We start from the raw sequence: 24,829 nt of genomic DNA, 5'->3' as shown, positions 1-24,829 counted from the left end.
TTATTAAATCTTTCTAATAAAAATATTAAATGTATCATTTTTGTTTTATTTAAATTAAAAAGAATATATCATATAATTTCGATAAAATATTAAAATAACTTATAACTTTATTATACAATTACAGTCTGCATTGACTTATTTTTAGAAAGAACGTAAGCACAACGTGTACATAAATCATTTTCCTGCGTTTCAGGATATCTTCTACATCGTTCACATAATGCTTTTTGAATTTCGAATATTTGAATTTGTGTTTCATCGATTGTATTGTTTTCAATCAATGTTACCGATGACAATTGTAATATTTCGCATAATTCAGATATTGATGAATGTCGTTCATCATGAAGAAGCTAACAAAAAAAAATTGAGTATATATATGTATTCTGTTTATGCACACAAAAAAATTTTAATTTCTTTTATGTATATAATACTTACACAAAGCGAAATAAAATCTTCCTTATTAGCATCTATAATACCATGAAACTTCCATGTAGTTTTATTAGCAATTTTTAAAATGTTATATCTCAATCGAAGTGCCACATTTATGTGCTGTACAATACTTGGATCATTCCAAGAATTTAATACATTGTATTGAGTACAATGTAATGGTATATATGCTATATATTATGATTAAATTAATTAGTGAAAAAATATTTTGAAATTTCATAAAAAAGAATATTACCACAATTTTTAGGATAATGTAGCCATGCTTCTTCTGCTAAGTGTGGAAGAATAGGAGCAATAGATCTTATAAGAACATTTAAAATTTCTTTTATAACTTCTACAGCTGCAATGCGTATTGAAGATGTTGCCTCATCACAATAAAGTCTATCTTTGATTAAAGTACAGTAAAGACTCGATACATTATTTGTTATAAAGTTCATAATCATTTTACTTGCATGATGATAATCATAATTATTATAATGTTGCTGTATCTAATGACATATAATATTTATCATAATGCGTTAATATTTCTCAAAATTAAAAAATAAAAAATATATATTACCTGTTCATTATAACAAAATAATAAATATAACATATATTTGTCAATAATTCGATATTGAGGTTTACAATTAATATCTTTGTAATAAGGATGTAAAGCACCTAAGAGAAAACGTAATATTAAACGAAGTTTATAAACGCTTTGTTTACATCCATCAAATATGTTTTTTGAAACTGGTATTTGTGCATGTTGAGAGCCATGATTAGCTACCCACCATCTAAATAAAATAAAAATAGAAAATTTGATCATATCATCACTAATTATACAATTATATTATAATACCTCAAAACATCAACACCATATATTGGATTTTTTTCCAAATTAGATCCACCTTGTAAAATTTCTTCCGGATTTATCACATTTCCTATTGATTTTGACATTTTTAAGCAATTTTCATCAACTGCAAATCCATGTACAAATATAGCACTATGATGAAATGAAAAAATATATATATATATATAATATATATGTAGACAATATATAAACAATATAAACAATATAATAAATATAGACAAAGTATTCTAAAAATATAATTTCAAACAACACTTTTCTTAGCAATTTCAGTTTTATTAACAAAAATCATAAAATGCATAGACTAGTTAAACTATAGAGAAATAATAGCTTCATTGAAAATGAATATAAAATTATAATATAAAAAAACGAATATAAAACTTTTTTAATAAATGATAAATAATAGAATTTGGAATAAAAAATAAACAATATTATATATTATAGCATTAAATTAAAAAATAATTGACTAGATAGATAAAATCAATCACTCACTGAAAATTAAATTTGAGCTTTAAAATACTTCCTCTTAGATATTCTTCCTTAATATTTATTTCATTGATATTTTAATATCTTTTTCTAGTATTGAATTAATTCTTAAGATTTGCGTAAATTTAATAATAAATAAAATATCATCGAAAAATAACACAAAAACAATACATTGAATCAATATCTATCTATATATTTATCAATCTATCCTTTATTTTATTACAACCAATACTGATTATTAATACAAAGTCAGCATTGATCATTTAAAATTCAATAAAAAAATTCAATTTAGTTTTTTTTTAATTTTTTATCTACATTATTACATTTTAATATTAAACATTTCTAAATCATTAAATTCTGATTTTGAATTTTAAAACTGATTTTGAAACTTGGAAAATTTTTATTATATAGTATGAATTCTGAAAATTTTTTTTCCTTTTGTACAAGAATTTTTAATATCTTGTATTGATTCTTTCATTAAGTCCTCAATGTGTTATTTTTTTGAGTTATAGAGGAAATAAATGCATAAATTGCTATAATTTATGGAAAAATTTATTATATAGTAATAATATTTTATATTTTATTTATCTATATAATTAGCTAGAAAAATCTATGGGCATTTAGAACTAAACTTATAATTTCTGAATTAATCTATTTTTGACTTAAAATCTTTAATATCCTTTTAAAGAGGATATAAATATATATTGATTGATGGAAAAAAGAGTATAGTATTTAAAAAAATATTAATTTTTAATTTTTGATTTTAATTTTTTATATAAAAAATTAAAATAAAATTTTAATAAAATTATTAATTATATTCAATTCATATTCAATTATTATTTACTTTTTTATATTAAATTATTCAATAAGACATAAAAATATAATTTGAATATATAATTCAAATTATATAAAAGAATATATATAAAAAATATATATATAAAAGAAATTATATATTTGAATTATAATTATACCAAATTATACCAAATATACAAAAAAAATACATAAAAGAATTAAATAGAGCTAAAGATTTTTGAAGAATTTTAAATTAAATTTAAAATTTTTATTCGATAAAAAAAAATTAAATTAAATTAAAAAACTTTTTATTATTTATTTTATGTTACTTGGACTTGTTTGTTCATTTAAGCAAACGTATTTAATATTATAATCGTAATTCAAGAAGTTTATGCACTCTATGATTGATCAATGTTCTTTATTAGTAAAGTCCAAACAAAAGCAAAACAAAATGTTGCTTAAAATTATCTCAAGAATTTATTAATTGAAATTATCTTAAGAATCTTGTTCAATATTTCTACATTTTTGGAATATCTTCTACCATGCTTTACAATAATATATATTATTTTTAAAATATTTTATGTTTTATTTACCTATAAGATGGACATTCCTGTAAAGCTATAGATGTTATTAAGGATGATTGAAACCAACCACTGAATTGATCATAGCCTTCTAAATAAAGATTTGCTTTTCCATTTGGTAAAATCATTGACCATGAAATTCCACTATCAAACCAAATATCCATAATATCCTAAAAAATAGTCATATCAATAAATGATATATTTAATTTTAATTTTCGTTTCTCTTATACATCTTAAATAAATATTTGATAAATAGAATTTACATTTCCTTTTTCTATATCATCTGCTGCGATATTCAATTTTTCAATCATATCTAATCCTATTAAATCTTTTACTGAATATTCCCACCAACAATCAGGACCGTACTTGTCTATGGAATTACATAATCGTTCAACTATTTCTCTGAAAAAATAAATAATATAAAGAAGAATGTATGTACATTGTATGTATATTGTATGTACACAAAACTAGATTATATAATATAATAATATAATAATATAATAAAAAATAATAACATATACATAAACTTACTCATTTGTAAATGCTTTACCCGTTGTTTTACTATACACTACAGGTATAGGTGTTCCCCAAGAACGTTGTCGCGAGATACACCAATATGGTCGATTTTTTATTCCAGCAAGTAAAGCATTCATAAAAGATGTATGATTACATTTAGGATATATATCTATATTTTTGATACTATCCTTATAAAATTAATAAAATAAATAGAAGAAAAATTAATATATTTTTATTACTATAAATTTCTATCATATAAGTGATGAAATAACTTACAATAATTTTTTCTTTGAGAGAATTTATATCAATAAACCATTGATTACTTGCACGAATAAGAACTGGTTTTTTCGTTCGCCAATCATATGGATAACTATGTGTTATTGTTTCTACATGCAAAATATCTTGATTCAAAAGATCTATCACTTTATCAACTCCTTCTGTTAATACTTGCAATCCACAAAATTGTGAACCAGCTTCTTTAGTATATCGACCTTCAGTGTCAACTATAGATAACTATAACATTTTTTTTTTTAATTATCATGAAATACTAATGTTATTCATACAATATTATTTAATACTTTAGTATTATTTTTATTATTTTAATTAAATATATAATTTAATAACTTACAATATGAATTTTATTTTCTAATGCAACTAAAAAATCTTCTGGACCATGTGCAGGAGCAGTATGAACCAAACCTGTTCCCAAATTTGTTGTAACATGATTTGCAGTTAAGAAGGGGCATTTGTGCTTTGTGAAAGGATGCAAGTATGTGCTATTCTCTAATTCTTTCCCTAATAAAATTTATCTACATTATTATTAATGTAATTCAAAATAAAAAAAATTACAAGTATATTTAAAAAATATTTAAATTTGATTTTTAATCAAATTTACCTTTAAAACATACTAATGTTCTTAAAGAACCAAGTTTTAATTCAATAGTATTTAATAAATCTTGTGCAATAATATATAAATCTCTTGAATTATTTTCAACAAGACAATATGTAGCATTTGCAGAAAAAGTTATAGCTTGATTAGCTACTAAACTCCATGGTGTAGTAGTCCATATTAATGCATATATTGGATGATTTTTAAATGAATTTAAATTTACTGGAATATTATCAAGATATAGACGAATAATCACAGCTTTACTTTGGTGTTGTTGATTATATTCTAATTCGGATTCAGCTAATGCTGTTCTGTAATATATAGTATAAGTATAAGAAAAATTTTATTTATAAAAATTAAATTATTTAATTTTGGACATTTAACCTTGAAGATGGAGACCAATAGACTGGCATAAAATCCCTAAATATGATACCTTTCTTATATAATTTTATGAATTGACGAAGTTGATTTTTTATGTATGATGAATGACTGGTAAAATAATATCCAGATTCATTCCAGTCAGCTGTCACACCCCATGATTGGAAAGCTTCTTTTTGTTTAATAATAGCTTCTTCAGCATATTTACGAGCTGAATTCATATAAAAAGAGAAAAAATGAAAAATATAAAAATATATTTATATCTATATGTGAAAATATCTAAATATCTTGAAAACTATAAATGACACAATAACAAAAAAATATTTCATTCTATTTTGATCTTATTAATGATTTTATATACATTGTATATTAAAATATATTATATTATATATTACATTATATATTTAAACTATAGTGTAATTTTGAATTACATTATAATATATTTTTAAATTAATTAAATTTTTTTATATTTTTATAATTAATATCAAAACATTTTTCAACTATTTCATATTTTATTAACACATATACAAATTTTTTATAAATTGAGATATTAAATCTCAAATTTAATATATAATCAGTATTATTCATGTTCATATTAAATGATTCTAAAATATATGATAAACAACTCATAAATGAGTTGTTTTTCATATCAAAAAGTATATAACTTTTTATTAGTCCTTTTTAGGATCACTTCTTTAAAACAATTTTTGATTAAGCTATTTGTCCACGATATATATTAAATAATGCTAGCGATATATCAAGTTTATAGATATAATATTTTAATGTAAAAGATGAAAATAATTTTAAAATTGTTTTGATATTAGCAATAAACATGGAATAAAAAAATATAATTCTCATTTATAAAAATAATTATACTTTAACAGGATTTAAATTCGTTCATAATTTTCAAAATAATTATATATTTCAGATAAAATGAAATAATAAAATATATTTTATATACTATAAATATTTAGCTAACAATAACAAAAAAGATTTATTAACTAAGAATCTATTAATTATACCTTTTTTCCTAATTTCCAAGGGATTTTCAGCATTGTTATGTACAGCTTTTAGCTCAATTGGTAAACCATGACAATCCCAACCTGGTACATAATGAACTCGATTTTGATTCATAATCTTATATCTTAATGTTATATCTTTAAGAATCTATAAGGATTTATAGAAGTAATATAATATTGTATATTATATGTATATTATAATAAATTACAAAATAGAAAACCTTATTAATAGCATGTCCCATATGGGGAATTCCATTTGCATAAGGAGGTCCATCATGTAAAATAAAATCTGGTCCTGAAAGATTTTTTTTTTGCCAATCATATAATTCAGAAAAACCACATTTCTACAAGAAAACAAATATATAAATAAATTATAAAATATTATAAAATATAAATAAACAAATAATATATTATAAAATAACCTACTTCAGTTAAATATTTATCTTCCTGTATTCGTGTTTTACCATTTAAATGTACACGAAATTGAGTTTGTGGAAGTAAAATAGTTTCGGAATATTTGCCTTGTTTTTTTGATTTGGTTTTTGTGTAACTTTTAACAGTATCTGCTAATTCATCATTTGTTTTTCGTTTTAAGATTTCATTTGTAATTAATGTTCGTTTAATTAGAAATCTATACATATTTACTATTTTATTCACTGAACACATTTATATATGTTCGTAATATGGATATTAGATAAAAAATGCTATTATACTAATCTGAATTAAACATTAAATCAGATTAAGCTTGATCTATTATTATATACATTTTTAATTATATAAATAAAAATTTTGTCAATAATATAATAAAAAATATTAAATATATTTAATATAATTTAATTATTTTTATTATATACAATACCAAAAATTATCTTTAATATACATATATAAACTACTAAGATTAATATCGAGTTTATTATTTTCTTTTAGACATTAAAATATTTATTCTATTATTTTTTTTTTCTAAATAATATTAAAATTTGTCAAATGTAAAGTTTCGTCAAATGTAATTTGAGAGAAAATTTAAAAAGAGAAAGTAATATTGAAGTGTAAAACGCAAGGGATTTAATTGTACCATAGGTAGGTTAGTTCGTTCTAGTTTGTCCCCAACTGATCCAATTTCAATCTTGTGTTTGGTTATTATTAATGAAACATGGCTACAGTTTTCGAAAGTTCATTCTTATCAAATAGAGTACATCGTATAGAGGAACGATATGAAGAATCAACAAACACTTTTGGCAAATGTGACTGCACTAGCTATAGCTATCTTGCCTTAAGCGTCATTCTATTCATGATTGGAACTGCTATTACTATTTTTTCTTTGGACGATATCGTAGGTGAACACATATTTTTTAAACTTGGTCACATGTGGCTTATTGGTCCAATATTTATTTGTTCTGGACTAATGGTGGCTGTCAAATGTATGCTTTATCTTCGACGAAAATCTGTTATACAAATGATCTTTCATCAACGACAATTGTTCAGAGTAAGTAATTATTTTATGCGATCTATTTAATATCTGAAATTATTCTACCAATTAGTTTTAATTTTATATTCAATTTCATATGTAATTTTTTATGAGATTGATATTACTGACTATATAATAAAAATTGTTGCATATCAATGGAAATATACATATATTTCCTATACATATTTTTTATACATATATTTACATGTTGATAATTTCAAATATCAGAATCTTTTAATATAAGATATAATATAAAATCTTTAATAATAACAAGAATCTCTTGTTAAATATTTAATATACAAAATATGTATTCATATATGTAATATTAAATGTATTTAGCTATTAATTAATATCAAAATAAATAAATTTATTAATAATTCGAGATGATTTAATCGTTAAAAATAGCATTTGCAGGAATTAAGCGGTACTCGTGGTATTGAACGTATTGATATACAAACTCCAGGTCCACCTTCTTATGAAGCAATTGCTCAGGAAAGCTGTAACGAATTACCTCCGCCTTCTTATGCAGAAGCGGTAGCGCTTATACGCAAGACTATTGGAAGCAGTAAGAATTTTTCATTCTACTATAACATTTTATTATTAACATTATAGCATTTTTTTTCTTCCACGCTTTAGATACCAAATCAAATAGTGCAACTGTTTCTTGTGATAGCATCGCTATTGATCAAAACGTCAGGTGTAAACCTTGAAACAATATTTTTTTTCGATCGGAAGATTGATTACAATAAAAGCAGTAAATTCTTATTAAATTATGAACAATTGTTCATCTTTTTATGTCTGTTTGTTACATTGAACATTTTTTTTTTTCTACTATAAAAAAATGTTACTTATCGCGTATCTTATATATTAAAAAATAAGGGGAAAAAAAGATGTATTCAATATATGCATTTATTAGAATATTAATGTCAATGAAACTATAAACATATGCAACGATTACGCATATTTTTTTTATAAAAAGTATTTGAATTAAAAAAAATTTATAAGATATGTCAATCATTCAATTAATGAAAGAATTTCTCACAAAGTGAAGTTATACGCAGAAAATTTACATATTAATATAATAACTAGTATAAGTTTTTTTAAACATATAAATTTTTATGAATATAATACGAAAAATTCATATAATTCATATAAAAATTTTTATGTTATATTTTTCATAGAATATAAATTTTATAAATTGAAAAAGAAGTTGCAATAATATGATAAATTTTATTTATTAAAATATGTTGTTTCAATTCATATTAAAAATAAAATTTATATAATTATCATTAAAATTTTTAATAATTTTAGATAATTATCTCATTATCATTATAGAGTTAGAGAGTATGTAAGTTTTTATTACAAATTTATTCAAATTTAACATTTACAAAATAGAAAAACTTACGCATTTTGCGTATTAAAAATTATGATAAATTATGAAAACAAAAATATAAAAAAGATATTACGTTATTATTAGCAAAATTTGTAAAAAATTTGATTGTTCATTTAAAATGTATTACTTAATATTAAAACGAATAAAAAACGACGTTTTATGTTTCGCATAATGTTTATTTTTAAGATATAGTACACGCGTTAAAAACAGACCAAAAGCAACTCTTTAAATGTTTTTTTTAAAGTTTTTTAAAGTTTTATAGAAAGTGTACAATTATTTATGTGCAGTCATTTTATGGAAATAACTTTTAAAAAAGTAAAAGGATTATATAAAGAAGAAAATTAAACAAGTTTTGATACAAAGAGAAGAAAGAAAGGAGAAAAAAAAATAGGGAAAAAGAAAAAGTGAAAATTTATCTTTCAGGATTGAGCTACAGCCAACATTTCTTCTTGATGAATAAGATGAGTTGTATGATTGACAAGACTCATTAATTTTGATAAAGATGCAGCCCATGCGTCCAAAAGAGCAGCCGGCTCTTGGGTTCCTGTAAAACGAACCACACCGGCTGGACGATCCGTACGGGCATTTATCACACCAGTTTCTACTAAACTGCATAGACATGCTTCAGTTTCTTCAACTGGTAAATCCAATAATTCAGCCATGCGAGTCAATGTAATTTTTGTGTAATATTTTGCCATAATTCTGATATTCTATAGTGAAATAAATATTCAATATAATTTTGTTAAAATAAAGTGAAATTCTTAGTTTTTAAACTTACATGTTCGACAACACGATTTCGAAGATCGGCCCATCGTTTACGTCCTTCTTCAGTCCATAGACTAAAAACTTCTGTAGCTTTAAGATCTCTTTCGTAAATTTCGCAAAGTCCTGACCATTTTATTAGTTCTGGATTTACAAAAAGTCGTAATAATTCCCTAAGCAAAATAAAAATAAAAATTTATTGCTAATACAAAAAATAAAAGATTTATAATTAATTTTTTTTTTAAAAAACAAATAAATAGTACTTGTATGTTGGTATCTCATCAAGAAGTTTATCAGAAAGCAACCTATGGGTCAAATCAGCTTGTTCTGGTTCATGTGGTGCAAGTACGAGATACAGAACAGCTCGTGAAAGTGCAACATGTCTTTTTTCAGGATCATCTCTAACTGCTGGAGTTTCCAATACTGCTCGATTATGTCTACATAATTCTAAATGCCAACCTTCATGACGAGCCAATTCCATCATTAGACTGAAATAAAATTTTTTTCAATAATAAATTTTAAATTTATTAATTCAAATTGATAATTATTAATTTGCTTACTCATAATATTTCAATTTAAGAGATTGTGTTTCTTCATCATTTTCATCATTAAAAAATTTAACATTAATTTTCTTAGCTATTATTTGAGTGCGCATAAAATCTTTTTTTGCTAAACATAATCGCATTTGCTCTAGAATAAGAGATGCTTTTTCTAAACGTGACATACTACCATATGTTTCAACCTAAAATAAATAAAATTTTATTATACATAATTTTTAACTATCTATTATTTTATTTTTTTTCTAAAAATTTCATACTTGTAATTCAAGCATAACAGCTGCTGCACCCGAAATATCTCCATCTTCTTCTTTGATTTTTGCCAAACGATGAGTAAGTCTTGCTCTTTCAACTTCTACATATATCTTTAACAAGAATTACTTTTTATTATTTATATTTTTAATACTATTAATTTTTTAGATATTTAAAAATTTAATTTGAAATAATTATAAAGTCTAGATGCTTTACCTTTCCTTCTGTTACAGTACGTAATGTTTCTATCAATTTAATTTTGGTTTCTTTATCAGGCATTTTATCTACATAAGTACAACATTCTTGAACCATTGCTGTAACAGCTCGTTTTAATTGAGAACGTCTTTTGGACAACAATACTATGTGTTCATTTAATACTGCCCAATTCTTTGCTTCTAGACAAATTTGAACAATAGCAACAAGAATTCGAGATGTAGATGCCACATCTGCACTCTAAAAAATTTTTATTATTTGCATATTTTAATCACAAACAATATAAAATTAAATATACAACAAATATAAAATTAAATATAAAATTAATTAAAAGCCTAACTGTTCGTGCTAGTTTTTCTAATGCTAGTAATTGGTCCAAAGCATCATGTAACTTTCCTTCACTTGCTAATTTTTTACATTCTGGAATTTTAACATCACAATTGCTACTATAATCCACCTCCATTTTTAAAATTTTATTAAAATCCAATAATCTTGCCCTTTATTAATTAGAAGAATAATCAGTTAAAATATTTAACATTAAAAATATAAATAAATTATAAATTTAAAAATATCAATAAGTTACCTTAATTGAAATATCTACAAATTGCAAAGCAAACTTCTTTCAATGAAACAATTCTGATAATTTTTCTTTGTCAAAAGAATTGTGTTTTATTTGACCAAATATAATAGGAAAATATAAATATTTTTTTTAAGAAATATTTTCTTCACATATGATTTTTTATATAAAATTCACGTAAATCTAAAATTTTTCTCATTCCACATGACTTAAAACTGATTGTCATCCACCATTTGTAAAACAGTACCAATAAATGTTAAAGTTAACCACTACTTAAAATACATATAAGCTATGATGTTAAATTTGGCAACATTGCTTTCGCTATTGGAATTGGGAGTCAATATAAATTCTTGATATGTAAATAATATATAAATATTATATATACTATATTATATATAATTATAATAAATAGAAACAATATATAAATATTATATGTTATAAAAGAATATATATAAATTTTGGATAAATTTAAGGTTATAGTGCTTATAGCGTTTATATTTAAAATATTTATATTTAAACAAATATTAATATAAATTTAAATTATTTTATAAATAAAATTATAATTTTTAAAAGTGAATAATTAAGTACACAATAAGCTATTAAAAATGAATAATATTAAAATAAATAATAAAGACAATTCTTAAAAAAAATTATTAAAGAAAAGATTTTTGCAATCAATTATAAATATTAAATTATATTAAAAGAAATATTATAATTTAATATATAAAAGCAAAAATATTACAATAATATTTAAAAAAATATGATAAGTTTATACATCATCTTAATTAAAAATATTATCATAATATTATTTGAATTTTAATGTGAATGGCCAGTAATCATATTATTCTATTCATATTATTTAATTTTATAAAATAAAATTTAAAAAAAGAAACACATAATAAAAATATATTTTATATAAATTAATATAGTAGATAATTTAAATATTTTACATAATACTTTACATAAAAAAATTCTACAATAATTAAAAAAATTATTAAATAATAATATATTAATATATAATAAATTAATATAATAATATATTAAATAAAAATATTAAATAATAATAATAATACAAGTAAATTTTTGATAAATTTAAATTTAAATTTTTAATAAAAAAGAAAGTTTTTAATTTTAAAATTAAAAATTTTTAAATATAATTTTTTCATACATTTTTAATTGATTGTTTATATTTTTCATATAATTATTTATGTGAAAAAAATCAAGTGTTTAAGAAAATAAATAATAATTTAAACAAAATATGTAATTATTATATTATCATAATTATCACATATATATATTTAAATCATAAATAATTTTAATTATTTAAATTAAATATTAATGTGCAATAATTTAATTAAAATTTTTCATGATTTTTAGCTAAAATAAATCATTATCATTTATTATGTTTTTTATTTTATTATTATGTCTTTATTTTATTGTATTTGTATAGATGAAGAAAATTATTAACTTTTTTAATAGTTAATAAAAACAATTAATCAAAATACATATTTATTTATTTTTATTTTAATTTTATTAATTTATAATTAATAATTTATAAATATTTGTAAAACATTTTAAAAATGAAAAGCAAATATTTGAATATATTTGATAATTTTTATTATATTTTGTATAATTTGTATTCCATTTTTTCAAAATCTTTCCTTTTTAACAATAAAGAAAAAAAAATAATAAAAAATAAATTGGTAAATTGAGAAAAACTGTAAAAAATAAATTGGAAAATTGAAAGAAATTATTTTTATACTACTATACTATTTTTATTTACTATATTATTACTATATTATATATTAGATTTACTATATTATTATTAAATTACTATATTATAAAATTATAAAATTATATTATTAAATTACTATATTATATTATACAATATAAATATACTATAAATAAAAAATACAAAATGAAAAATGTTATATTCCTCATATTATCGTACTAAATGTATTTTAATATATCTAAATGTCACTAAATATATTTTAATATCATAATAATACTATGACAAAAACAAATTTCATAAAATATTTTATAAAATCTCAGGAAAATGTGAGAATCCGAAATTAATAATTTTCAATAATAGAGATAATAGGGATAACAAATAGTGAATGAAACACGATATTAGTGACAAATATCAATGTTTTATTACGAATATTTGGATATCCATATTTTTCTTATGAATTTCAATTATTTTAATAATATATAATTTAATTATATTTTTCTTTTAGTAAAAAATATAATTTTTTTTTTTGTTTTTTATTTAGAAATTTTGAGATTTAGGAAAGAATATAATCTTTATTTTCAAATTTATATATATATATATATATATATATATATATATATATATATATATATATATTATGCTTAAAAATATTTATTTATATTTATGTTCACATAAGAAAAATTATTTTTAAAAACAAACTTAATATTAATAAAAAATGATTAAATAAAATGTTCGTCTAGATTAATATTAATTCAATTAATATTTTTAAATATGATTAAATAAAACTTTCCAAGAAATAAATTTTTATATAAATTTAATTGAAGTTTCTAGAAACTTCTTATTTTTAAATTAAAAAAAAAATCAATATTATAAAGATCGATATTTTCACTTTTTTTATCAATTTTGTTTGATAAATTATCAAATCATCAAGGACTGAATTTGGACAGTGTTGCCAACTTACTATAACTAAACTATAAATATATATATATATATATTTTAAAATATATATAAATATATATGTGTATAGCTATTTATATATGTATATTTATAATTATATTTTATAAAAAATTATTTAAAACAAATTTTTTTGATGTTTTTTGAATTGAGTTTTTTTAAATTTAAGATTAAGATTCTTGTTTTGGAAAAAAAATGTTTTTGCAAGAAATATTACTTGCATTGTAATAAATATTACTTTAAAATAGTCAAGTAAGAGTTTCAAACAATTTTTTTGTTTCTTTGGAAGTCCAAATTGTCTGCTTTTATTATAATTTTTTTAAAATATATTGTTAAATTACTATAATAGAAGTTGAAATGTTGGTAATTATTAAAAATCTTATTTTATTCGTAACTTTTGAAATTTCTTCTATATTTCAGATTGTTTCATTTTTATAAGAATTTAATGAATAATAATAATAATATAGTCAATCCTGTTTTCTATATATATCAGTATTAAAATATATTTGGTTCGCTATATTGGGTTCGCTTTCTTCTCTACAAAACTTTTGTTTCTGTATATTCCTCATTATTATTTTTATTCTCTATGTTTTTCTCTACTCAGATATTATTGTTATACACCTACTCAGGTATTTTTACAAAAAAAAAAAAAATAAAATTTTGATAAAAAATCCATTTAAAATTGGATAAAAATAGCTTAACCTTGTCTGAAAAATAGATTCTTTTTTTTTTATTGTTCTAACTAGTTAATTTTCCAGTTACTATTCGGTTATTTTTTTTGAAAGTAGCTAGTTATTTTTATAATTATTATAGTTAGTTTATTATAGTTAGTTTATTATTTTTTTTTTCCATCATAATCCATTTGCAATTAATCCAAATAAAATATAAGTTTTTAAAATTTTTTTTTTAATATATTCTTTAACGAAAAATTATCTTAATTTAAAATGCTCGATGTTTCTTATTTTATTACTAATGTAATTGTAATTAAAATTCTTTTATAAAATTTGAGTTTTCCTAGAATTTGTTAAAATATTTATTTAATTATAAATATAATTAAAAAAAATTCAATTGTTAATATTTAAATAGTTTAATTAAAATAGTTTATCTAAAATTGAGAAAAATTATTAATGATAAAAATCATAATCATAATAAAATAATAATCATTGAATAATTATTTTCTATGTTTTTATTTTATTATATATATATATATATATATATAAAAGATATTATTGTGTTGTTACTGATGGCTAAAATTTGAATATTGTTGGAACATTCGTAATTCTAATTTATGCATAAAAAATTTATTTGCGATAATTTATTTTATATATTAAAAATAAAATTAATGCAAATGTTTACATTTTGCTTAATGTAAAAATAATGTTATGTTATTTGTATTTATCGATAATTCTATGTTTTATTTCAATTCTACATAATTCTACATTGATTAAATTTTAGTTTATGATTCAATAATTTTTTAAATTTATGTAATCTTTTTTAATAATATTTATGTGTATTAAATCAGGAGAATCAAAAATCAAACAATAAGAATTTGTTTCGTCTATTTTTCTTTTTTGACGGGCATTTGAAACTTAACGTACATAATGACGGAGAAAGAAGGAAATGAATATGTTATAGCTGAAATTATTGGTAAATCTGAAAAAATGGGAGAAAATTTAACAAACGAAGATGCATCTGCCAGTTTTGAAACAATTCATTCAGAAACACCATTAGTTCGAAATGGAGTTCAAATTACTTCTAAGGACAAAGCAAAAAGTAAAAGATTTCTTGTTTGCTAAAGATATAATAATAAATTGAATATTAATAAGATATAATATAAAACAATTATTTTATTAGTATTTAATTTTTCAGTTGATATTTTGTTAAAAGCAACTGGCAATGCACCAATAATGAAACAAAAAAAGTGGTCTGTCAGTCAAGATTATTGTATTGGTCGTATTTCTGATTTTATTAGAAGATATCTTAAATTAGATTCAAATGAAAAATTGGTAAGTGTAAAATAAAAATTATATTCATGTTATATATGTGTAGATATATATATATATAAATATATTTTCTCTTTTCTTTATTAGTTTCTATATGTAAATCAAACATTTGCTCCTGCACCAGATCAAGCACTGAAAAATTTATACGATTGCTATGGTGCAGACGGAAAATTAATATTACATTATTGTAAAAGCCAAGCTTGGGGTTAAAATTATGCTTACATGATAATTTTATGAATTATTACATAAATACATATATAATGTATATTATACATATTTAAGTTTAAAAAATTTTATTATTGTATAAACATTATTTGATAAGTATTTAATGAGTTTTTTAATTACATTGAATAATATAAATTTTATTGTAATAAATTTCATAATCATAAACATCATAAAATAATATAGAAATATCATAATATACCAATTAAATGAAAATATTATGTTTAAAGAAAATGATTTTTTATATATTTTTTTTCATTTTTTTAAGTCATTGTAAATTTATCATATTGTAGATGCTATTATATAGAATGTAGTAAAATATATAAAAATATAATTTTTTAAAGTTTTGTTTTTTAAACAAAAAATATAAATATAATTTTATTAAGATATTCGTTAAGATATTGTTGAATTTAAATGTTGAATTTATTTTTTATTGTTGAATTTAAATGAATTTAAAAATTATAAAAAAAACAAAAGTAAATTTATTTTTCAAATTTAATTTTGAAATAAATTTTTTAGTATAAAGTGATTTCAAAATTTCAAAATCCAAAATATCCATTTTCAATAATTGGGAATAATATTCTAAAAATCTAGAAATTCGTTATAAAACTTGTTTAAATGTTCATTATAATAGACCATTAAAATATTTAAATTAAACAATTTTAACATTTAAACATTAGATATTTTATTTTTTTTTTTAAATTGTACAATATATATTATTTATTATTAATTATTTAATTGTATTATAAATATTTATTAATCTATAAATAAAATTAATATTAATAAAACTTTTATTAAAGTTTTAAAGAAATGATTAAGTAATAGTATTAGATTTGATTTGTATAAAAACTATGGTAAAAAAATAATATAAATTTTATAACAGCAGCCTTCTACTACATTCTTTCAAATCTACAATTTTTAATTTTATTTTGATTTTAATAATTTAATTTTTATTCTGTTAATAAGTTATATTTTGCCATGTATATTTTTAGATGCATGTAGCGATATAACTGTATAGTTACTTCAAGAAGGATTTGAAAGATGTAGATGTTTTTCTAATATTTTTGTATGAATTTTATTTATTAATTATTTATCTATTATATATTATTAGTATTATAAAGTTATTTACTTTTACAAATATTAAATGTTAATTCTTTAACATAATAGTTGTATATAATGTTGATATTTTTTTAAAATTGTGGCTTTTCATATGCTTTGCCTTTTTTCCTAGCAAAAATAAAAATACAATAATATACTCAAAAAAATAGCAAAAAAAGTAATCTTTGAGATATATTTTATAGAATTCTAAACAAATTCATTTATATTGTGTATATCATTCACAAATAGATATAAAACATCAATTGCAAAAATATAAACTTTCATGATGTTCTATTATTATTGTGATTTTTATTATTTTTTCATTATTTATTATTTATTATTTTCATTATCTAGATTTTTCAAATCAACTATATAAAATATACTTAATAGTGATAAAATTCTCATGATATGAAAATAATTAAAAATAAAAATATATTTTATAAAAAATATTGAAATTTTAAGTGAAAATTTTTTTATTTTATATTAAATATTCCTTTTTTCTCTTTTTTTATAATATATTATATATATCTTTGTTTCAAAAATATTATTTCATTATTGCAAATTTAATGAAATTTATTGAATATTAAATTGAATTATAATAATATTACAATATTTAATCAAAAATTATCATAAAAATTTAATTTATATAAAAAAAAATAATATAAATATCATTTTCAGATCATTATGCATAATATTGAATTCATCATTTGAATTTTATATTTTTTAGATTCATTATTATTTGATGAATTGTAGTTCTGAGAAATCTCAGTGGCTGATTGACTTGAAAGAGATAGTCTGGATCTTAAAATTGGAGCTTAAATATAAAATTTTAGCTTGAGGTATTTATTAATTTCCAAGATATTTTTAATAATATATATTGAATTCTTATTATATGAACATTATTAATACTGTCTTTACTGTTATTAAATATTTATTAAGTATTTAATAATGAATAATCTTGGTAATTTATAAAATCCTATATAAAAACTTCAATTGTTTTTATGAAAAATCATAAATATTGACACTTTTCTCACAAAAGCTACTTTTATAAATTCTAATCTAAGTTAATACTATTATTTTTATTCAAAATCTGCCCAAAATAATAACATTTATATAATGCTTTTACTTGCAAATTCATTTTTTTTCTATTTCCATATCATCTTTGACATTTAATAAATCAAATGTATTTAATTTTTTAAGAATTTTTTGATCAAATTTTTAATGGATTATATATAGATCATATTATAAAATCTGATATAGCTAAACTTTATTGGTTATTAATTCAATATTTGTCGACTACAAATATCAGAAGATTATTATTAATATCTAGAAAAATTTAATGCATTAATAATTTTTTAATATATGCTTTCAATATATAATATCGAAAATTTTTTATTAATATCTCAGAAAAATAATCAATATCTGAAACTAAAATTTTAAATATAATATTCATCTTTTCAAATTTTTTATTGATCAGTGATCGAAAATTATATTCTTTGATTTTAAAAATTTATTGATTGAATTTTTGAATTACTTTTTTGTTATTTTTTTTCATAATTTATTGTGCATCATTTTTAAGAAGAATCGAATTTATCAAGTATATTTATATCAATCAATTAATCAATTTTATCTTATTTTTATTTTATTTTTTATTTTGTAATCAATTTATTTTATATTTGATTTTTTCGAATAGAAAGTTTTAAATAAAAATTGTTTTTTATAATTTTAATTTATTTGTAACTGTAAAATAATTTTTATTCAATTTTTTTTATTCTCATTCAATATATATATACATATATATATATTATAAGTAAAAAATTAAAAAAATTATTTTCCCATGGAAATTATTTCTATCTAATTATATTTCGTACATTATTATATCTTGTAAAAACTTTATAAAGAATTGGCATGAATATTTAAAATAAAAATCTAATTTATTTTAAAAAATAGTAAATTAAAAAATAATGATTTTGAAAAAAACTTTCATTCAAAAAATGTAAATTTAATGCATTAATTTTAGAAAATTATATTCATAAAGATAGATTTTAGCTGAAAATATGAAAATATGAAAATATCATTTTGTATATATACAAGATATATGTATAAGATTATATAATTTTGTATGTGGATAAGTAAATGAATGGAGTTTTAATTCTCTATTGTCTCGTATATCTTTTTTTAGATACATATATATATATATATATACATATATATAGTTAATTTAATATATTATATATATAGTTATAATGTTAATTAATAATATATATAATTATAATATTAATTAATAGATCTATAATTTAATATAAGTTATATAATTAATATAAATAAGTAATATAATTTAAGTTAAATGAAATAAAATAAAAACAATAACAATAATAAAGAAAGATAGTATAATTGGAAATATATAATATATAATAACTATTTATTTATTAAATTATAATAATTTAAATGCATTAAATAGATACCATGGTATATATATTTTTGTCTATAAGTTACTGAACATTTGAATCTAATTGATATTTAAACTATTGTTAATTGATATTTGAATTATTATAATTTCATGAAAAAAAGTTATGCCATCATTTAATTCATTTTAAAATATTAAGTTCCAATTTTCATCAAATGATATTTATGCATTATATGACGGAAACGAGCATAGTTTTTTCGTTAAAAATTTTGCAAATTTAAATTTTCTATGAAGATGAAAAAATTTTTTTATGACTAAATTCATCACAAATTTAGAAGATTAAAACTTTTTTAAATGATCCTTCAAAATTCGTTGTATAATTTTATTTAGTCATTCTATTGAATTTTGAAAAATATGTGAAACTGTTTTTCAATCAAAAAATTTATATTTCTTCTCTTTTTGCTATATGATACAAATGAAAAAAATTAAGCAAGAATTTTGAAAGTAGAGGCTTCATATTTTAAATTGAACGTGAATGGATTGTTGTAAGTTTTCTTTTCATGAAATTATAATAGTCTAGATATTAATAATTTTTAATAAAGATTCAAATATTTAATTTATGAATAAGAATGTATATTTATCTCAGAATAAGCAACTCTCCATCTCATTTCATCTATTGTAAACTTAAACTGCTTATAACTTAACAAATAAATGTTGGTCAACATTTTCATACAGCAATTTTTGATGATGCCTAAAACCGATCTTTAAAAAGTACTCTATAAATATATTAAAATCCTGAAAAAGATTAAATTAAATTTTTGAAAGAATCATTTCTTTTTATCGCTATTTATACATAACTTGCCATTAAATTATTCAGTATTTATATTAATGTGATATTTTTTTATTTGTATTAATTCTATATAGTTCTGCCCGTATAAAATATCTCACATAAAAATATAAAATATAATAGGATTTTTAAATGTGATTCTTTCATGTAAACAATAATTTTTATATGAAATGAAATGATCATTGAATTTATTAATGATTATTATGAACTGATATATAGATTTTATGAATATATTTAAAAAATGGAAAAAAGATATTTGTCATTTACATGAAACTTATTTACAACATGATCTACAAATTATATTTATGATATCTTTGCTATTGATTATTAAAGTTTGTCATTGTTTATGTTATTCTTTGTTTATTAATTTTTCTGAAAAAGGATATTTCCAAATCATTATAGCACCGTCTGCACTTGCCGTGACAATAAATGTATCATCTGGAGCAAAGACACAACGAGTAACCGCGGCAGCATGTGCAAGACTTAAACGAATAGTATTAGCGGTACGATATTCCCATAATTTGATAATGGAATCATCTGATCCAGTGAGAAAATATTGTCCATCGTGACTAATACTTATAGTATTTAACGTTCCAGTAAGTGAACCTTCAATTTCCCGAACTAACGAACCATCCAACGTTTCCCAATAAGCTATTTTGCGATCTGTACCACATGTTAAAATTTGAACACCGTTAGGAACAAAACACGTTGCCATGTACATTGTATTTCCTCGCAACATAAACTTCCTCGTAAAATTTCTAAAAGAAAAAATGAATTAAATCCTATATAATATATATATATAATATATATCCTATATATATATATATATATATATAATAATTAATATTTCGATATATTCCTTTTGATATATTTTTTTAAAATTTACATTATTTTATTATTACCTCAAATTCCACAATATACATGTGCCATCAGTGCTAGAACTAATTAAACTCTCATTATCTGGTGAAACTTGTAATGACGTTATTGGTCCTCTATGTTCTTTTAAAACTTGCAGTAAATATCGTATTTCTGATTTTGCATCCCATATTCGCACCTAAATAAATATCAAACCAAAAAATAAAAAATCTAAATTTTATTCCGATAAAGAGATATATATTCTAATTTAAAAAAAGACGTAAACGTTTATATACCTGTCCATCACAGCCCCCACTAATAAGTTTACTATCATCGTTTGTAATAGTAATTGTTGATACAGATTTTGTATGAGCGCCATTAATTTCGAATAACAGTTTTCCGCCATTCAAAGCGAATCCTCTTATTGCACCATCGTTCCAAGCTTTTTCAATAAATTAAAATTATAATATGTACATAATTACATGTATATGTATAATGTAACTTACCAGATATTATAGAATTACCATTACAATTGAAACATATACTAGAACAAATAAAATTTGGTACAGAAATTCGAAGCAATTCTTTTTGGGTAATTAATTTCCATACCCGTATGTCATTTTTACTAGTTGTTGCAAATATTTCTGAATAATTGCTATAAAAAATATGATTTATATTTACTTTGTTTTTTCTTTGTCTCATTTATAACATGTAAATTAAAATCATTTTTTAAATTAAATAGAAGCAACGATTTACCGTGGAAATGCCACGTCGAATATTGAATTCGTATGACAAGTCACAATCAAACGCATATGAAATCTTGACAATTCAATTTCATAAATTTCACACAAAGCGGTTCCTACTAATATAAATTCATTTTTATACCGAACCATTGATGTCACCATACCACATACATTTCTTGAGCAATACTATATAAAAATTGTTTTTTAATTGTTAATTAATTAAATTAAATTACACTATGTTAAATCAATCATATTTTTCATCTCAATATCAAGATTTTTATTCAAATTCAAATATATGATATAGAACATATGACATTAGGGGAAAGAATTTAAATTATTACTTTTATCATTTATATATATTTCAAATTTATTTATACAAATATGAAGCTTTAAATTTTATAATTTTTACCAATTTTCATGATAATGAGATATATATTTTTGAATTATTTTAGAAACTATTTTTTTTAATCAAATTCTTTTTTTTTAATTTTAATATTTTAAAAAGTTTAATGTATACATCATATAATATGATATATTTAATATTTAATATATATAATATGATATATTTTATTTAAAAATTAACTTATTTTTATATTTTAAAATATAATTTTAAAATATATATAATACAATATATATAATATTTATATAATATAAAATATGATATTTGTTAAAAATTTATTTAAAAATTAACTTTATAAGATTAAAAATTATATTTTTATTTTGTAAATTTTTTCAAAGATTTAAAAATTGCCAAAATATATGTATTTTAAATTGGAATTTTTAAAATTAATATCGCAATTGTTATTCACATTTTTTTAAAAATAAATAATAAATCTAATATAAGTAATATCTTTTCGATATATTATATCGAAAAGAACACTATAAAAAAAAGTTAATATTTATATATGCATGCATATGTGGATAATTGATAAAAAGGAGTTAATGCATACATGTGTGAATAAAATTCTTAATATTGAGGTTAAAAAAATCGGTGAAATAATTCTTTTATGCTTTATATTCATTATTAATATCTTTCTACAATATATAAAATAATTTATACATAACATGTTTAAATCATATTTCTTTTCAGGTTGAAAAATTAATCATCAATCATTAATTAGAAAAAGATATTAAAATAATAAATGATATTTTCTTTTACATAAAAGAATATATATATGAATATGTAAAATAAAAGTTGTGGAAAAAAAAACGAATTTCATTATTATTTCAAATTTGTTTGAAAACTCACACATACTCACTGTCATAATAGCCGGTATGACTAATGCTTTTGTTATTTTTGCGGTAAGTTTTGATTCTTTTATTATTTCAATTAATTCGACCGTTCCATCGCCAGCACCTACAATTAATTTTTCTTTCTCTAAAAGCAATAAATTTTTTACACCTCCTGCGTATATTTCTCCATTTTGTGAATTTGTTTTTCTTTTTTGCGTCGGTATCTTTGAATAACATCCAATCATTACCGGATATTTAGTTATTTCTTTGGATTTTTCAATATTTAATCTTTAATATGAAAAAGAAAAGAAATTTTTAAATAATTTAATAAATAAAAATGGCAAAATAAAAAAAAAATAAGAATCATCATTAACCTTGCTTTTATAATGTCACCAGATGTCGTTCCACAATATACATATTCATCAGTTTCATTTATAACTAGACAATTAATTTCACGCTTCATTTTTCCGATTTTTACATCCGTTCCATACATTTTTCGTTCTTCTAAATCGATACGCCATAATTTCAAAGTTTTATCTCCAGCAGTCATAAAACTAGTTTGGCAAACGTTAGTTCGTGCAATTAGTGTAATATTTCCAAACGATTCGTTTCCAATGGAAGTACCTTAGTTAACGATATGCAAGTGTTATTATTAAGATTGATAAATTTTACAGAAGTAATAAATATAAGAAATGAAGTTAAAATTATTTACTGCAAAGTGGAGTTTCATTTTCAATATCCCATACTATGATACGACCGTCATCTCTTCCTCCAAGACTAATAAGATATTTCCCATTTTCTGTAAAACATACATCTTCAACTCTAACTTTGTGTATTTCATAGCTTAATTTCATTTTACGATTGACATAATCCCATATTATAACCATTGCCTATGAAAATAATTTAATTGTTTAAATTAATTTTGAAGTTAATAAAAGTAATAATAAATATAATAAATTACCTTGAAACCATGATGATTTACTTGACCAGAAGCTATTAAATCGCCAGAAGATGAAATACATAAAGCAGAAACGAAATTTTTATGACCAGCAAAGAAGAATTGTTCACCCGTTTTTACATGTTTCACAGTAACTTTATTCCCCATTGGATAAACAAGATGCTCTCCATCAGGATGTAATTTTAAACCATTTCTCATTATACCTAAAAATAAATTTATTCAAAATGATCACTTTATTGTTCATATTCATTGTAATTGAATAATATAAATGTTATATTAAATAAATATGATTAAAGAAAATTTTAGAAAGTAAAAAATATAATATATTCGCATATATATAATATTTTTGGTTATATGATATTTTTGGTTATATGATAAATAAATACTTCATATACTTTATATATGTGTATATATGTGTTATGTCAATTATAATGTCAAATACAACTTTTTATTGAAAAGTTTTAATGAATTCTGATTTTTGCGAAATGAGCTACTAACCATCAAATGCTATTATTCCAAATACTTCAAGTTCTTTTATGTCCATAATGAAAAATATTATTATGGATATACTGGATTAATCTTTTATGATAATCAATTAATAAACTA

At 20.1% G+C, this 24,829-nt stretch overlaps 5 protein-coding genes across 14 annotated transcripts; 2 read left to right on the top strand and 3 right to left on the bottom strand.

Annotated features, from left to right (window-relative positions):
• Positions 1-76: 76 nt before the first annotated feature.
• LOC726483 (isoleucine--tRNA ligase, mitochondrial) lies at positions 77-7,163 on the bottom strand. Of its 6 annotated transcripts, none has more exons than XM_016917515.2 (16): positions 7,025-7,163; positions 6,379-6,583; positions 6,174-6,296; positions 5,956-6,100; positions 4,940-5,144; positions 4,562-4,866; positions 4,295-4,461; positions 3,943-4,179; positions 3,682-3,854; positions 3,414-3,552; positions 3,163-3,320; positions 1,283-1,426; positions 1,004-1,217; positions 680-932; positions 433-614; positions 77-347 (listed from the first exon to the last, which is right to left on the bottom strand). In XM_016917515.2, the coding sequence occupies exons 3-16, from the start codon at positions 6,192-6,194 to the stop codon at positions 111-113; spliced, it is 2,580 nt and encodes an 859-aa protein (XP_016773004.2). In that variant the 5' UTR covers positions 6,195-6,296; positions 6,379-6,583; positions 7,025-7,163; the 3' UTR covers positions 77-110. The 6 variants fall into 6 exon arrangements, with proteins under 6 accessions (XP_016773004.2, XP_026301753.1, XP_016773005.2 ...); XM_026445968.1 differs by having other exon boundaries at positions 6,174-6,247; XM_016917516.2 differs by having other exon boundaries at positions 6,379-6,515; positions 7,025-7,157.
• Positions 6,684-8,188, top strand: LOC100577594. 2 transcript variants are annotated; one of them, XM_003251881.4, is made up of 3 exons: positions 6,684-7,435; positions 7,832-7,982; positions 8,054-8,188. In XM_003251881.4, the coding sequence occupies exons 1-3, from the start codon at positions 7,103-7,105 to the stop codon at positions 8,125-8,127; spliced, it is 558 nt and encodes a 185-aa protein (XP_003251929.1). In that variant the 5' UTR covers positions 6,684-7,102; the 3' UTR covers positions 8,128-8,188. The 2 variants fall into 2 exon arrangements, with proteins under 2 accessions (XP_003251929.1, XP_006572369.1); XM_006572306.3 differs by having other exon boundaries at positions 7,823-7,982.
• Positions 8,189-8,965: 777 nt separating this feature from the next.
• On the bottom strand, positions 8,966-11,431 carry LOC409880 (26S proteasome non-ATPase regulatory subunit 12). The gene is made up of 8 exons (XM_393370.7): positions 11,178-11,431; positions 10,935-11,091; positions 10,598-10,834; positions 10,390-10,494; positions 10,133-10,314; positions 9,836-10,060; positions 9,589-9,745; positions 8,966-9,520 (listed from the first exon to the last, which is right to left on the bottom strand). Exons 2-8 carry the CDS (start codon positions 11,055-11,057, stop codon positions 9,230-9,232), a joined length of 1,320 nt encoding a protein of 439 aa, XP_393370.4. The 5' UTR covers positions 11,058-11,091; positions 11,178-11,431; the 3' UTR covers positions 8,966-9,229.
• A 2,930-nt stretch (positions 11,432-14,361) lies between these two features.
• LOC113219359 (autophagy protein 12-like) lies at positions 14,362-16,134 on the top strand. 4 transcript variants are annotated; one of them, XM_026445969.1, is made up of 4 exons: positions 14,362-14,486; positions 15,380-15,630; positions 15,712-15,863; positions 15,948-16,134. In XM_026445969.1, exons 2-4 carry the CDS (start codon positions 15,459-15,461, stop codon positions 16,068-16,070), a joined length of 447 nt encoding a protein of 148 aa, XP_026301754.1. In that variant the 5' UTR covers positions 14,362-14,486; positions 15,380-15,458; the 3' UTR covers positions 16,071-16,134. The 4 variants fall into 4 exon arrangements, with proteins under 4 accessions (XP_026301754.1, XP_026301756.1, XP_026301755.1 ...); XM_026445971.1 differs by having other exon boundaries at positions 14,372-14,486; positions 15,727-15,863; XM_026445970.1 differs by lacking the exon at positions 14,362-14,486 and adding an exon at positions 14,740-14,831.
• A 4,498-nt stretch (positions 16,135-20,632) lies between these two features.
• LOC552238 (cilia- and flagella-associated protein 52) lies at positions 20,633-24,507 on the bottom strand. The gene is made up of 9 exons (XM_026445973.1): positions 24,227-24,507; positions 23,978-24,155; positions 23,640-23,889; positions 23,292-23,553; positions 22,046-22,218; positions 21,796-21,944; positions 21,586-21,731; positions 21,337-21,488; positions 20,633-21,192 (listed from the first exon to the last, which is right to left on the bottom strand). The coding sequence occupies exons 1-9, from the start codon at positions 24,419-24,421 to the stop codon at positions 20,784-20,786; spliced, it is 1,914 nt and encodes a 637-aa protein (XP_026301758.1). The 5' UTR covers positions 24,422-24,507; the 3' UTR covers positions 20,633-20,783.
• Between the last annotated feature and the right edge of the window lie 322 nt (positions 24,508-24,829).

This window comes from Apis mellifera, unplaced genomic scaffold, assembly GCF_003254395.2.
Source record: "Apis mellifera strain DH4 unplaced genomic scaffold, Amel_HAv3.1 GroupUN_248, whole genome shotgun sequence".
NCBI lineage: Eukaryota > Metazoa > Arthropoda > Insecta > Hymenoptera > Apidae > Apis > Apis mellifera.
This window is presented reverse-complemented; position numbering and strand designations above follow the sequence as displayed.

Bases quoted from the DNA above. Each gene is read 5' to 3' on its own strand.
- LOC552238 (XM_026445973.1), bottom strand. From the start codon at position 24,421: ATGAGAAATGGTTTAAAATTACATCCTGATGGAGAGCATCTTGTTTAT. The intron at 23,890-23,977 runs GTAAATAATTTT...TCGTTAACTAAG, and splicing joins AAATGAAACTCCACTTTGCA to GTACTTCCATTGGAAACGAA. The intron at 21,489-21,585 runs GTATATAAACGT...ATATTTATTTAG, and splicing joins GTGGGGGCTGTGATGGACAG to GTGCGAATATGGGATGCAAA.
- LOC100577594 (XM_006572306.3), top strand. From the start codon at position 7,103: ATGGCTACAGTTTTCGAAAGTTCATTCTTATCAAATAGAGTACATCGT. The intron at 7,436-7,822 runs GTAAGTAATTAT...CGTTAAAAATAG, and splicing joins ATCAACGACAATTGTTCAGA to CATTTGCAGGAATTAAGCGG. The intron at 7,983-8,053 runs GTAAGAATTTTT...TCCACGCTTTAG, and splicing joins ACGCAAGACTATTGGAAGCA to ATACCAAATCAAATAGTGCA.
- LOC726483 (XM_016917514.2), bottom strand. From the start codon at position 6,591: ATGTATAGATTTCTAATTAAACGAACATTAATTACAAATGAAATCTTA. The intron at 6,297-6,378 runs GTAGGTTATTTT...GTTTTCTTGTAG, and splicing joins AAGATAAATATTTAACTGAA to AAATGTGGTTTTTCTGAATT. The intron at 933-1,003 runs GTAATATATATT...ATATGTCATTAG, and splicing joins TATTTTGTTATAATGAACAG to ATACAGCAACATTATAATAA.
- LOC409880 (XM_393370.7), bottom strand. From the start codon at position 11,057: ATGGAGGTGGATTATAGTAGCAATTGTGATGTTAAAATTCCAGAATGT. The intron at 10,495-10,597 runs GTAAAGCATCTA...TTCTTGTTAAAG, and splicing joins GTACTGTAACAGAAGGAAAG to ATATATGTAGAAGTTGAAAG. The intron at 9,521-9,588 runs GTAAGTTTAAAA...ATTTCACTATAG, and splicing joins GAAATCGTGTTGTCGAACAT to AATATCAGAATTATGGCAAA.
- LOC113219359 (XM_026445969.1), top strand. From the start codon at position 15,459: ATGACGGAGAAAGAAGGAAATGAATATGTTATAGCTGAAATTATTGGT. The intron at 15,631-15,711 runs GTAAAAGATTTC...TTATTTTATTAG, and splicing joins TTCTAAGGACAAAGCAAAAA to TATTTAATTTTTCAGTTGAT. The intron at 15,864-15,947 runs GTAAGTGTAAAA...TTTCTTTATTAG, and splicing joins TAGATTCAAATGAAAAATTG to TTTCTATATGTAAATCAAAC.